This window comes from Rhinolophus hipposideros, assembly GCF_964194185.1.
Source record: "Rhinolophus hipposideros genome assembly, chromosome: 12".
Taxonomy (NCBI): domain Eukaryota; kingdom Metazoa; phylum Chordata; class Mammalia; order Chiroptera; family Rhinolophidae; genus Rhinolophus; species Rhinolophus hipposideros.
This window is the reverse complement of record NC_138058.1, coordinates 56,826,005-56,841,357: the sequence shown is the minus strand read 5'-3', so window position 1 is coordinate 56,841,357 and position 15,353 is coordinate 56,826,005. Positions and strand designations below refer to the sequence as shown.

The window sequence follows — 15,353 nt, the reverse complement described above, 5'->3', positions numbered from 1 at the left end:
CAACCTTGGCTGTTATCTGGGCTTCATTCTTAAATGCTAATGAACAGCTCTTCTTAATACTGGAAATGAGCAACAGCTTTAGTTTTTTTATAAGTTGGCTCAAAAGGAAGAATGCAAAAAAGAGGAGGTCTTGAGATGTCTTGCTGTTCAGATTTTGACCTCCAGAAGGACAGGAGCTGGGATAGTCTGGGGGGCCCAGGACAGGATGGACAGAGTCTTCGGTCTTGCTAAATGATGTCCCCTGGTCAAATGACTAAAGACCTCAGCAGATTCCAGCTAGATACTTACTCCTGCCATCACATCACTATTGAAAGCCTTGGCATTCCCTTTTGTAAAATGAGGGGTTGGTGAGAATGATCTTTGGGAAATCTGATTTGGTAACACTCTTCACTATCCATCTTCTCCTGAAAGGGGTGGTCCTCTGTCTTTTCGTCTCCTAGTGTTGATTTCTAACTCTGAGATGTCCCTCACATGTGTGGGTCTTTATGACAGTGATTTCACACACACACACTTGAGCCAGTCTGAGTGTTCCTATCTAGTGCTAAGCATAGTGCCTGGCCTATGGCTAAATGCGCAACAGCCAACTGTTGAGTAAAAGTAACCTATGAATTGGGGTGTTTATAGTCCTTGAGTTGTCAACACCAGAAGATAGCCCCTGAATCACAGTGTTTGGACCATATGATAACGAGTAACTTCTGCCCTGAACCCCCCACAAAAATGCAACCTCACAGCATTTCAGGTCCCCATTGCTCCAACCTCACTTTGAACTGTCCCACCTCTAGGTCTCTGCTCAAATCATTCCCACTGATGGGGATGCCTCCTGCTGAAAGTCTACTCGTTCTCCAAGGCCTCACTCCATGCTATCTTCTCTGCACAGCCTCAGCCTGACTCTGTGAGTGCGAAAGTCAGAATTATTTTCTTTCTTCTGCACTCTCAGCTGACTATGACCGTGATATTATATTTTATTTGGGCGCTTAGACCAGCCCTTGCAGTAACACCATTATCAGTGCATATCTCTGTCCAGCCCTGCCTGCCCCCCACCCCTTGCTAAGTGCCTCTGCATCCCTCCTAACAACCTGAACACAGCTTAGCACACAGCAATTATTTAAGGAGGATGCCAAGCTAGGTGGCAAAGGCTCTGATGCTCCCAGGGGCATCAATTGCATTCAGCAAAGCTGCCCCAAATCTCAGGGCCGGCCGGTGGGAAGCATGTGTCAGCGCAAGCAGCTGGTCAGGCAGGGCCAGCATCAAGGCCCTGGGCTGAGGGGTGGACCCATCCTTACTTAGCATAGGCTTTCTCCAGCAGACAGGGCCAAAACTCTTGGTTGTTGTTGAGAGGGTGCACAAAGAGGCATCCGTTGGTCCCGACAGGCAGGCGATCATCAACCACCACTTCCACCCACTGGCCACACTGCCAGAACTGGAAGAGAGATGATAATATAGCTCAGTACAACTGGGGCAGAAGGAGCTCCTAGACCCTCATCCTGTGCCAAAAGATAACAACCATCACCATGTGACGTCCATGAAGCAAAAATGAACTCATCCCATGTTGATGGATAGGGGATGGGCATGTCATCTTCACTGAGAGATGGAAAAAATGAGTCACAGACCAAGGTAGTCAAGGAAAATACTAGCAGAAAAGGAGACTTAGGGTTTAGTTGGACTTTGCTACTCACTCTGGCCTCACTTTGGCAAGTCCTTTGTGAGCTCCAAATATGCAACTCTCCAGGTACAGCTTGCACACAAAATGGCAGTAGGGAAAGCAGATGCTGAATAACAAAGGGGAATGGCAGATACAAGTGCTGTCCTGGGGAAAGGAGAGCCTACTGGGAGCTGAAGGTTTGCAGGAGGAGGCCGGGCTTAAGCAGCTGGAGAGGAGATAGGGAAGACATCCCAGATGGCAGGGCAGCATGGGCAAAGGCCTGGAGGCCAGATGATGAGAAGTGCTCAGGAGGATGGAGCAGTTACAGCCTCACTCTGGCCCTGCCATTAGAGCAGCAGAAATGAAACCGACTGGTGCTGCTACTGCTAAGAGTGCAAAGGAAGCAGATGTTCCTCTCCAAAACAGACTGTTTTAATCTTCAGCATTCAACTCTTAATGGTTCACCCGGGACATTACCAAATGAGGAAAATTCATAACAAAGTCAGCCTTTGGAGTTTCTTCGCTGGTCTCCCCTGTGCTGGATAAGCAGCAGGGCTTCTAGTTTCAGGCCTGAGCCTTGATGAAGGCAAATCTCTGACAGGTGGGCCTGAAATAAAGCTGGTTGGATGCAATCTATCATCTGCTCAGTGGTGACAGGAAGCCATCCACATGGCCTTTTCCACAGCTGGATATCCCAGATGTTGGGCTATTGCATCAGCTAAAGACGTATTTTCAAAGCCGAGACGGAGACCAAGACAGAGATGTCAGTGGAGACAAAGCAAAGAAGGTGTTTTCCTGGTCACTAAAGGACCTGTGCACTGCAGCTGGTTCCAGAGCAGCTGTAGATTTGCGTCCCTATTGCGGTAATACGCACAGGCAGGTGAGGTCGAGAGCCAACAGGGATGTTACTAGGGGGACGTCATGAAATGTGGCTGAAGCACAAAGGAAAGCTAATCCCAGCTCCCAGAAAGGGGTACTGGAAGGACAGCCCAGTCTGGATTTGGGTTTAATGGGTTAGCAAAGTGTAGTACACAGTATCGTCCGTGGAACTGTGCTGGAGTCCTGGTTTTGCCTTTAATTATCTGAACAACAGACATTGAGTAAGACACTGAACACTTTGTGACTCAGTTTCCTTATCTGTTCAATGATGGCAAGAATAAAAACTGCCTCGTAGGGCTGTGACTGGAATCAGACGAGATTGTGAAAGGGATATTATAGTTTTGAAAGTAGGAGCTGTTTTTCATTCGCCTTTTTAATCAGCACCTAGGATAGTTCCTCGTGCAGAGTAGCCCATGGAGAATGGGGAAGTCCGGGCTTGAATGAGCTCTTTACGTTGATTCCCTTAAAAATAACCCTCACCTCCATCTTTCCCCACCAGACTTGCTCTCTCTATACAAAGGGAATATCAGGTGAGGTCATTGTTCCCAGAGAGGATGTAAATGGCCTAACTAGTGGTCAAGAATGAGGCCAGAGCTACTTCACCTCTCTGGGTGAGGAGGGCTGGCATCTGGATAATGTCTGCACCCTCCAAGAAGCATGCTCGTGTCATTTTGCCAATACCCAACTGTTTGAAGGAAACCAGAAGTGTCTTGGACAAAGCATCCAAGTTGCCTGGGCATTGAGCCCCTTCCAGAGAGCAGTGCCCAAGCTCAGAATGATGAGAAGATGTACGGAGGTCAGCACTACAGCTGTTTCTAGGGAACTGTGAGACTTTCTTCAACACCCAGAAGGACAGAGTGTGTCCTTTTTGGACCTCAGGGTGTCCCAACCACCTGTCACTCCACCAATACTTGCAGCCCTGAGATGAGCTCAGACACAGCTGAGTCCTGCACCCTCTAGTTCATTCCTCGTGTGATCCTTGGCCCAGCACCATCCATGTCACCTGGGCGCTTGTTAGAAGACCTAGTATGCAAATAATTGGACTGCAGGAAGAAAGAACAGGATAAAGGCAGATACCCGGAAACAATAGAGGGGAAATTTAGCTGAGCAGAAAAAGGGGGCAGGTCTTCAGAATGGAAGGGCTCATTGAATTCCAGGCAAAATTAATTTTCAAAAGGCATAATCTGGACATATTCCAGGGAAATTTCTACACACCAACGAGAGAGAGCCTCTTATAAACTTGCAATTTGAAAGAACATGTTGCATACAAAGCCAAGAGCATAGATTAGCATTGGATTTTTCTTCTGCAACATCGGAAGCTATAAGACAATGAAATAAGGCTTATAGATTCTTGAAGAAAGGGGATGTGATCCAAGAATCCTAAACCTAACCAAAAATCATTTTTAAATAAGAGCAAATGGAAAGCACTCATGTAATTTGAGGAAATTATTCAAGGAACTACTCCTATTTAATGAGAATGAAATTAGAACAAAAGTCTTAAGGGGAAATGAAGGGTGAAAGAAACAATAGTGAACAATGAGTTTTAAATATGCTTTGTACAAGGAACATACGTATAACATAGTGACAATGAAACTGATAATGAAGAGATGAGCAAAGATAGAACAGGGATATGCAAATAATAGGAAGCTGGGTTAGCAATATGAATATCAGATAAAGAGGAATTCAAGGCCCACAAGCATTACATGTAACAAAGAGGGATATTTGTAGCTTGTAGCCTTTATTCCAATAACCAGACAGCAAGAACATAAACTTTTGGCACCAAAGAATATAGGAGGAAAAGTGGAAAGCCAGAACATCTTGAAAACATAAGAGGAGCCCTCCAAACTGTAATTTTGGGGAAGACCGTCAACATACCTCACCTCTTTTAGAATTTGACAAATCACACAGACAAAAAAAATAAGCCAAAGTAAAAGAGATAAGTGTAAATAATACTATCTGCAAATTAGAAAGCTTGATTCCACATATAAAACTCATGACCTTTGGATAATATATATTCTTCTCGTATGTCCATGAAACATTTACAAAAACTGTGGTGGACTTGGCCATAAATAATACTTTAATAATTTTTCAAATAGTTTAGCTTTTATGAATTACATTTTCTGACCATAATTTAATAAATCCAAAACTTACAGCCAAAAGATTACCCCCTTCAACACTTAATCAAAACTAAAAATATATTATCTTCAAATTAATAAAAGTAAGATATTTTATATCAAAATGTATAGATAGGAATAAGATCTCAGAAGAAATTTTATAGTCTTAAAACTTTCATCATTAAAAAAGACTAACAATGTTAAGTGTGAAGTTTCAGAAAATCAATAAAACTAACAAAGAGAAAGTGAACAGGAATTCATGAAAATACATTGAAAGTAATTATATAGAAAATAACCCCCCGCCCCCCCAAAAAGAATAGAAAGAATAATAAAACCCAAAAGTTAATTCATTCAAAAATCAGTACAACAGACTGTACTGTAAGACTGTGCTATACTGTAAGAAAAGCTGGATTCAGAAAAACAGGAAAAATAAAAAGATAGCACTGGGATTGATAAAGTAGATGTAACCACAAATAAGAAGAAATTAAATGAATTTTCTGAGAATCATATAAGCAACTTTTTGGCAATAAATTTGGAACTATAGAAGGAACAGTTTGTTTTCCTAGCAAAAAATAAATTGCAAGAATTAACTCCAGGAGAAATAAGAGTCCCAAGCAGATCAATAGCCATTGAGCACATTGGAAGAATGAAAGAAATCACATTTAAAAAGGAGGCAGGTCTCAATGACTTAACTAGTGTCTACTTTATTTTCAAAGAACAGATAGCCAATGATTAATACCATTATTCAAATTACTTTAGATCAAAGTATGTAAAGCTCAGCTGGATTCACTTTTAAAAATTAGCATAACTCATACATGATTTAAAACACTGGACTCCAATGCTACATGTGATATAAATGCAAAAATTCTAATAAAATTTTTAGTAAATAGAATCCAACAGCATATTTAAAGAACAGTGTACCGGGAAAGTATGTTACTAAAATCCAGAGAAGACAGGATTTTGCTTCTCTTTGGTTCAAAATTGTGAGATTCTAACTCATGTGCCAAGGTGAAAGAAGAGTAAAATAAATTGTACAAATATTAATAGAAGAGACAATATTATCTTTATCTTTGCAGATAATGTTACACACCTAAAAAACGCAGACTCTACTAAAGAAAAAATTAGAACAAATAAAGTAATTTGGCAAGGGGACTTCATAAAATTTAATATCCAATAAGGAGTAGCTTTTCTCTTTTCAGCAACATCTAGCTAGAAATGAGGGGAAAAATCACATAAGCTGCACAACTGTAAAATATTTGAGAATACATTTACCAAGAAGGGTACAGCACCAATATGAAAATACAACTATAACATTTTATTGAAGGGCGTTCAACTAGTTCTGAATAAACGGATAGACCATGTTTCTGGAAAGAATCCTTAAAATAATAAAAAGGTAATTTTTCCAAATTAATACAGAAATTTAAGGCTGCTCCATTCCGTATCACAGTGGCTTTTATTTTTAATTAGGCAAAATTATTTAAAAATTCTCATCAAAGAATAAATGTGCAAGAATTACCAAGATATTTTAAAGGAAAGAATAAATGAATAATGAAGGAGAACTTATCCTACCAGATGTTACGTCTTACTCTAAAGCTACTGTAATCAAAATAACCAGATATGACACAGGAAGAGACATAGACAAAAGTTCAGTAATGTACAAGGTAGTTGATCAATGACTCTCTTCTCTTCTTTAAAAAAATGTACCTGAAAATATTTTAATTCTCATCTTCCCCATGTGTTGTCAGATCATGAGCTCAAATCCTTTTTTGGAGCTACGCAGAGTAAGTAACAGGTAAGTGTTTCTTCCACCTCTCAGGCTGCCAGACCAAAAGAATATTCAAGACAGTCACCTCCCTGTGCTCACAGAGAAACACATGTAGCATCGCAGCAGGGCACATACCCGGAAACAGAAAATCCCTGCATACTGGTAGGAAAAGCTTTGGTCCCTCAGGATCTTCTGCAGAAGCTGTGGGTTCTGTGTCAAGGAGCCCAGGGCTGCCAGGAACCAGCAATCTCCTGTGAGGGACACAAGCCAAGCATGAGAGGCCAATTGTACACAGCTGAACGCCCCACCGCACTCATTTCATAGGTCTTTGTTAGCAGAGTTCATACACCTCCTTCTGAAGAACGCATTTTTTTTCTGTCTGAGAGAGAAGACTTGAAGGAAAGATTCACTGGAGCCAGTTCCAAGCCAGATAGAGAAGGGGCTGGTGGGGGGGGGGGGGTGATGGACGGGATGCTGGTGGGGATGATGGCGGTTTGAGGGAGGTCAGGAGAGCCCCCGCAGGCTTCGGCAGGGCTTGTGGTCCAACTTGCCTTCTGATTTTCATTTTGTCAGAGGTGCCCAGAGCTCAAGTTACAGTGAAGTTTGTTGTCAGCGTTAGTGGCAATGGTACTTTCTACTTTCCTATTGCAGAAAACAGATTTGTGCTTTCCTTTGCTAATATTTGCGCATTCCCTACCTGTGCTGGGACCCCTCTAGCCCACACAGTTCTCTCCTCTTCTCCCTTGAGGGACACACACGGCTTGAGTTTCTCCTTGTATGTCACCGTGAACCCTTTAAGCAGAAGCATTGTCCCCTTCTCCTGAGTCTTCCCTCCTTTATCTTCAACATAATCAATTATTTGCATAGCATGTCACCTCAGGCTCTGTGCTGGGTGCAGAAGCCACAAAGGCACCCCCCCAGAGATGCCTTCTCTGAGTTAGTTAGGTGAAGCTCAGATAGGAGGATGATTGGCTGGGGCTGGGGGGAGGGGGCTTTTCCAACACTGAAAACAAGCCGCAGAAGCTTCTACCAACTTGGCTCAAGACACCACCAGGTGAAGTCCAAGTGCAGGCGTAATTTGTAAGCTGACATTTTAAGACCATAGAGTCTGTTCTCAGAAGAGTTCCTGTCTTGTTGTTCTGTCTCCCAATTTCTTGTCCACTTTCCCTTCCCAGCCAATCCTGCCACTCCACTCCTAGGCCTCTTGCTCAGGGGTTGTCTTGGCCATTCCTGATACTACCCAGGGGGCTTCTTCAAGGCGGGCCTTGCTCCTCCCTGTCTACACTGCTCAGCTCTTAGCAACGACTTTACCCCTTGGCTGTCTGGTAGGTGGGAGGGAGTCAAACAGCTCTGGATTTAAACTCAACTCTGTCACTTATTGCTTATGTGACATTAAGGAAACTATTTTACCTCTCAGACTCTTTATTTCCACATATGTAGAGTGTGGATGTTGCATGGCATAAAGGAACTAGTACATAGAAAGCATCTAGCACGGTCATCGCAGAAGCTTAGTAAATGTTTGCTTCCCCTTTCTCAGTCTCTTTTCTTCCCATCTTCCAGCAGCTGATGCTTCTCTCTATTCAGTGCTCAGATTAAACCTTGTGTCCATTTTCTCCCTTTCTTCCACAATTCCTCACCCCAAATGGCTCTGCACACCACTGCTAAACCGCATTGCAGGGTGTAGGGCGGGGCGCGAGCAGTCCATCCACAGCAGCACTGAGAAGGCTGGCCTTGCCCTCTTAGCAGCTGCGGCAGAATTCTGGGGGTCTGAGTGGGCACAAGCTTCCACCTCTCCAGACATGGAGGGTGACTTTCAGCAGCCTGGCCCAATCCAGGGCCGGCAGAGAAGAGGTTGAGTTCTTACCTGCAGTTCCTTGTTGGATGTCAAATCTACTTGCACCTTCCAGGATGAAGTGAGGCTCTGAGTTACCAGCTAATAATTCCTTCGGAAAGAGGGAGAAAAGCCATGAGCATCTTTCATTCCTCTGTGTCCCAGAATGGTACCTAAAACATCACTCACTTTGTCTTTGAGAGATAGAGGTTACTTCTTAAATAGGTGCTTAAAATCTGAGTTAGAAAAGTTCCCCTCATTCTTCAGGTTTTATTACTATCAGGAAGGCAGATGTCAAAGGTGTGTATACGTAATTGACACGACAGGCAATAAATGCATAAGCAAAGAGCATGAAGAGACGACATAAATAAGGATACAGAATCCTCACATCAAATAGTCAGCCATCCTGGTCCTAACAGTGTTTTATTACGAGGTTATGCACACGGGGGGTAGGTTGGGGGGAGGAAGAATAGGATATGTTTATTAGAAGAAACTTTTATAAACATAATGAAGCTTTCCTTGTGAAATGTCATCTCTTAGAAGACAGCAGAGGCCTTGTGGGCCCCAGGTTCAAGTCCAGCCATGTGCAGGATGTGCATTACTCAGATCATTGTTCACTCCCTGGCTAACACACAGACTGAGTGGAAGCTCTCAGGCCCCTCCTCTCAGGTACTGTTAGTCAGTGCCCAGTTCTTCCCCAACCTTCAACACACACAGTGCCTGACGGCCACCGAAAGGGGGTTGCTAGAAAGTTCCCAATGCTTCAATGTCTGGGGAGAATTTGGGGAGTTCGCAGCAGACATGAGGATGGTGAAAGTTCCTGAAGGGGCTCCCCGGGCACTTTGGGGGAACTGGGTCAAAGGTCTGGCTCCTGCCCTCATCTCACCAGCCTCTAGGTTTGCCCCCTACTAGAAGCCTGCAGGATTATTCGCAGCATCCTTTCTGTGCAGCCTTTCTAGGATTTCCATTGCATCAGTTTGCATAATTTGGTAATTTTGCCTGTATCATTTATTTTCACATTGACAAATAAGTCCCCAGAGAGCAGGGCTGCAATGTGGAAATAGATTCATTTCTTCAACAGCCGTGAATGTATTGAGTCCCGTGCCTTGTGAGACCTGCCAGCCCTTTGTAAACTACCAGTTTCCTGGTGGAGCTGCCAAGAGGAAAACAAAGGTGTACATGTCTGCCAATGCAGTGGCCCAACAGGTGCATTAGGGGTAACCACCTCCCTACATCTCCTCCCACTGCCTTCCCTACAAATAACCGGCCCTCTCAGAGGGCTAGAGAAGTGCACTGGGACCCAGGACCTCCAGAGGCACCAAGCCCAACCCTCTGCTGTCCCCATGGCTGGACAGAACTGGGGAGTTCTCCCAACACAAGCCACTAGGGCAGAGCTCTGCGCAGGGCCACGGATGGAGCGACTCTCCCAGTTTCTAAACAACTTGGGGCACTTCAATGGCTTTAACTATCCCCCCCCCCTTCTACTGGAAACAGGAAGTAAAGGTCACAGTGGAGGCTTGCTGCCACTTTGATCATTTTAAAATACTATTCCAAGGTTATTAATCTTTCGGGTTATTTATGAACTTGAATGATTTGGGACTAGAAGTGCAGGCTTCTAGTAGGGGGCAAACCTAGAGCAGATGCTTAGACACTCCACTCACAGGAACTAAAGAAGAATGTGGAGGCCATGGGTTTTGGGGACCAGGAACAAAGTCCACGTAGCTTAGCTTTCTTGACCCACCCTCAGCGCAGGCCTTCTTCTTCACGTTTTTTTCCTGATTTCTCCCCTGTGATCAGCAGAGGAGGGGCGTGTGTGCTCGAGAGTCTGTTCAGACAGACCTGGTGTAGAATCCTGCCCTGCATTGTTCTCTGGGTGACCCTGAGAAACTTCCTTTCCTCTACTGAGCCCCAGTTTCTTTGTGTGTAAAATGGGAGACTCAAATGATAAAGCACTCAAGGCATTAGCTGCCATTATCAAACCCCTACGGAGGGCTAAGGGCTTTATTCACAGATCGTCTCTCAACAGCCTTGCAAAGCAGGAGTCCTTCCATTTTACAAATGAGAAAGGATGCGAAATACTTAGCACAGCGTCGGGCAGGGTACATGTTCAATAAATATTGATTCCCCTCCTTCTGCAACATTTGCAAAATTACAAAAGCCATGCTCACAGACAAACCTAGAGCCTCAAATCTGTTTATTATTAAGCAACATAGACTAAAAATGAATTAAGCAATCAACTCAAAGATGTTGGAAAGGAAAAGGCAAAAAGAGCCTTGCAAATACAGGAGGAAGAAAGGGATAAAATAACACAATTAGTGAATTATAAAATAGAAAAACAGCAAAATCAACAAAGCAAATAAATTGCTCTGTTTGGGAGAGAAGATTTATATAGACCCAACTTTTGTCATTTGTAGTAGAGAAACCCAAATAAAAGTGGAAGTAAAAATAGGGTTTTAGCAATATAAAAACATGATGTAAAATTCTATATTAATCAATTTAAAAATACTGATGATTTTCTGATGAAAATTAACATGGTCCCAAATCATTCAAGTTCATAAATAACCCGAAAGATTAATATCCTTGGAATAGTATTTTAAAATGATCAAAGAACTATTTCCCTAACATCTCTATAAAGGCTTCTGCGTACACATATTTTCCTGCTGAATTGTCTCAAACTTTCAGAGACTAGACAATTCCATTGTCACTTACATTTACATGGGCCAAAGAGGAAACCATTTATACCCTTCCAATAAATGGAAGGCATTTGATACGAGGGCATTTGATAAATACAATTTCTCTGATTTACCCAAATGATGACAATTAAAATTAAAAAAACAAAATTCTAGCTAACTAGGAACAGAGAAATATTTTATGTTATAAAAATTAAATAGCACCTATCTCAAATCAAAAGTCAATAGTCAACATCAAGTTTATGGGCAAATACTGGAATTGTCTGCATCAAAGTTAGGCACAAAACCACCATCTCCTGTCCTCTTTAGCTGCCTGTTTCCTCCCCACCCTGGGCTTTAGCAGGGCATTTCGGATGATCAAAAAAGAGTAAAGGTAGGAAGAGACAGAAATGATACCCAGAAGCATTTTAGCCTGCTAAGCTGACTTATTGAAATAAGGACCACAGAGAAAATAGGTAAAGATGGCTGGGAAGATGGGAATACTTTGGCTCTGGGCAGTCCCCCTTTCGATAGGTAGGCCGGGCAAACCAGGGTAGTGAAGTCACTGGCAAGGGGCAGTCTCTACCCTGAGTGTGACTCAGAATCACCTGGGGGCTTCACAGGCTTGGGGACTGCTGTGTCCTACCTCCCACAACTTGGATTTAGCATGTCAGCCAGAGGCAGAGCTCAGGATTTACACAGTCTCTCAGATGATTCCAAGGCCCAGCCATGGTGAGGGAAGGTTCAGAGAGGCAGAGGGATTCCTTCCAGGTCCTACAGGAAGCAGTCTAGGAGTCAGACAACCTGCTTCCCCATACCCAACTCTTCCCCACGCCAGCGGGCAGGCGCTTCCTGACGTCAGGATTTTCTGATTCTGTGAGAGAGACTGGGCCTTTGAATTTCTGAAACACCCATTTCTGCAGAAGGAAGTTGTGATGGTTGATTTTGTGTGTCAATATATGACTGGATCACAGGGTGCCCAGATATCTGGCTACGCATTATTTCTAAGTGAATCTTAAGAGTGTTTCCAGATGACATCAGCATTTGAATCGGTGAATTCAGTAAAGCAGGTTGCCCTCCCAGTGTGGATGAGCATCATCCAATACATTGAACAAAACATAAGAAAAAGTAGCGGAAGGGAGAATTCGCCCCTTCTCTGCCTGACTGCTGAGCTGACACATCAGTCTTCTCCTGTCCTTGGACCAAGAATTGCACCATCGGCTCCCCTGGTTCTCAGGCCTTCCCTCTAGAACTAAACTACATCACTAGCTTCCCTGGGTCTCCACCTTGCAGACGGTGGATTGTGGGACTTCTTTCAATTCCTCATAATAAATATGTCAATAAAATACATTGACATATTTCCTGTTAGTTATATGCTACAGGGTACATATATCTGCTATTAGTTCTGTCTCTCTGGACAACCCTAACATAGAAGCCATTGCAGTAGTCAAACTAAGTAAACTTAGGCACTTAGGTCTGGATTTTGGAGCTCCTTCTCAATGCAAAGTTCGGGGCAATCTCTGCTATATTAGATATGCCCAGAAACTTAGGTAATGCAGGGACCCCTGGAATCTTAGAAAATACCCTCTCTGAAGGGACACCAAATCCACCACTCTCCTGCGATTGTTTCTGGAGGGGTCTCTTCTATTGTGACATCACTTGGTCAATTGTGGATGGTGTTTCCTGCATTCCTTTCAAAGAAATGCAGATGGTGTGCTGCTCTTGGATGAGGGAACATCAGGTTTAGCACATTGGCATTTAGGCACAGGCCCTTTCAGAGGGTGGCCAGAGTTCAAGCTGGGCCAGCTGGCAGCGTCACTCACTACCTTTTCTATTTTTGCTAAAGAGCTTTACTTTATTGGCATCAAGTTCTTTGGCTAAATGGCAACTGGCTGTTGGCATGTTTACTTTCTGTCACTTTCTATTACTTATTGCTTCCACATTCATAGCCTACACTCATATCTCTACTTTGTTAAACCATTCTTTTTCTGGAGAACTCATTTCGGTTCCAAAGTAAAAACCAGGCTGGGGTCCATCCTTCTTTCAGTGGGAGGGACCATGGAAGGTGGCTCAAAAGGCCCAGGAGCTAGGTGTGTGCCTGGGGAGCTTACTCACCTTTGGCCGCTTCCATGTCACGCTGGAGATGGGTGTCCTCTGGAGCACCTTCATGCCTATGGAAGAAATCTCAGCAGGGAATGTCTCATCCTCAAATAGCAGACCTCTGCTTAGGCAATGATCCCTCAAGGAGTTAAAATCCTGGCCCTTGAACTTGATGACAGAGGTCGTGGCTAGAAGCTCCTGGTTGTATGCCATAACTCTCCTCAAAAGACACCCAAGGTCTTTTCCTTCTGGTGAGAAAAAAAAGATATTTTTAGGGATGAACCATCGAGTGTTTTACATCATCGATGTGAGCCCTGGAAGGGCACTCAGGGGCCCCCCACCATAAGTGAGGGGACTGAGACCTAGATCAGTGCTCTCTGTGGTAACACAGGCAGTTGGTAGACGAACCTAGACTAGAATTCAATCATCCTTCCTCCCAGTTTTCAATCCTCTGTCCCAAAGAGCTTCTCAGTGTGCTGTATGTGTACCAGAGACGATGCAGGTATTTGTACATGAAGGAACATTTATTGAGTACTGACCTTGTGCCAGGAGCTTTTCGGAATGCTGGCAATCCAAAAATAAATACGACATGATTTTTATCCTCCAGGGGCTCATTATCAAGTGGGAAAAATAGATTAAACATTTCAACAACATTTAACATTTTATTATTCAACAGAAACTGTCTAATTAAAAATGTGTACAAAGTCCTGTGGACATAAAGGAACTATGAACTGCCAAAGACAGTCCAGGATGACTCTCCCACAGGCAGTAACCTTTGAATGGGGCCATAAGGAAGAAGAATTTGCCAAGTGGAGAAATGGTAGGTATATAAAAACTGTCCCTCCAAGTACCCTGAGGAGCAAGTGCAAGGAGGTCCAGGAGTTGGACTGGAAAGGTCATAGGTGTTAGAGGGAATGGTAGGAGCAGGAGGGGACAGAAACGTGGGGGCTGTGTTGGCAGAGTGTTGGCAGAGATGGCCAGGGAGTGTTTGCAGAGATGGCCAGGAAGGTAGGTGGGTGTTAGCACACACAGACCCAGGGAAAATTCCCAGCACTGAATCTCTATCTCTGTACGAGGAGGGCCAGGAAAAACCAAAGCAAGAGGCTGGCCATTCCAGTCTGGCAAGTAATAGAGTTTACTAAGGGAAACTTACATATGCGGCATGTCTTGGGCAGCAGTCAGACACAAGGGACCCTGGCGCTGTTTGGCAGGTGCCAAAGAACTATATAGGGTAAAGGAGGGAATAGTCATGGATACTAGTACATGATTGCTATGAGAAATTACATGCTTGCCCAGGTCAGGACAACAACCTGTTACAGGAATGAGCTTATAGCAGGAGGTAAGGGAGGAATGTTGATTTATATCAGAATAAACATCAAAGCCACCTCCGTGCTGGCCTGGATCCAGCTTGTGGAACAGACAGTGGTCACATCATGGAATCGTAGTCTCTCCTCTACAGTTGGAAAGCTAGATTGTGAAATGTTTTATATCTCGCAAGCGGTACAGGGCCATTGAAGACGTGGGTCTGGTCTTGGTATAGGATTGTAGAGCAAGTTGGAGGCCGCATGGAGGGGATGGGTAGGGACTGAGACAGGAAGGACACTGCTGCATTTGTCCATGGGCGAGAGCGTTTGAGTGTTAGTAGTGAAAATGGTCGAGACAGATTCCACAGTCATTGTATAGGTAGAACCAATAGGAGTTGATGATGAATTGAATATGGGGGTAAAGGGTAGAGAAGGTGGGAGAGGGAAAAGAAAAAGCCGTGTGGTGAACATTCCAATGGGTTTAGAAACTTGCTTTCTGCTTTTACCCAGCAATTCTGCAACACTGAGTGAGTATTCAACTCTGTGAACCTATTTCTCCGCCTGACGGATTAATGATACCAACCTCTTAAAGAGTTCATTGTGGTATTAATGAGGATTGGCCTAACATACCCAGCAGAGTGGCTGATATACAGTAGGCACTCAATGAATGATGGTGCCCTAATCTCCTTAAAGAGATGTCAGGAAGTCTGGGCTTTCTGGTCCAGGAAACCATAGGAGTGTAAACACCATTTACCAAATCATACGTTACATCCTCCATCTGTGAAACAAGCTGACTTGGATGTGAATCGTGAATTCACACCTATTAGTTGTGGGACTTGAAAAACCTCCTTAGGCCTGAAAGCCATGCTTTCCAAGTTTCTTTGACCAGGGTCTGTTTAGGTGGCACAAAAGACCCCAAGGTTCATATGTCCTATCCATTCCCACTTCAGGTGATGATAAAGATCAAAGAGGAAGATAATTGAACAACTCATAAAAAAGAATATGAGCTTGAATCAAGATCTTGGATTAAAAATATGCAAAATTAAACA

At 43.8% G+C, this 15,353-nt stretch overlaps 1 protein-coding gene across 1 annotated transcript in view; it reads right to left on the bottom strand.

Annotated features, from left to right (window-relative positions):
• Nucleotides 1–13,228, bottom strand: part of CAPN13 (calpain 13) — a gene marked incomplete at its 3' end in the record, with an annotated part of 46,118 nt that extends 32,890 nt beyond the window's left edge. Inside the window, exons 1-4 of the mRNA XM_081068450.1 lie at nucleotides 13,016–13,228; nucleotides 8,265–8,343; nucleotides 6,536–6,651; nucleotides 1,284–1,420 (exon numbers count right to left, since the gene is read on the bottom strand). Of these exons, the coding sequence (XP_080924576.1) occupies nucleotides 1,284–1,420; nucleotides 6,536–6,651; nucleotides 8,265–8,343; nucleotides 13,016–13,213 (530 nt within the window). The 5' untranslated portion in view covers nucleotides 13,214–13,228. The remainder of the gene's footprint in view (nucleotides 1–1,283; nucleotides 1,421–6,535; nucleotides 6,652–8,264; nucleotides 8,344–13,015) is intronic.
• Between the last annotated feature and the right edge of the window lie 2,125 nt (nucleotides 13,229–15,353).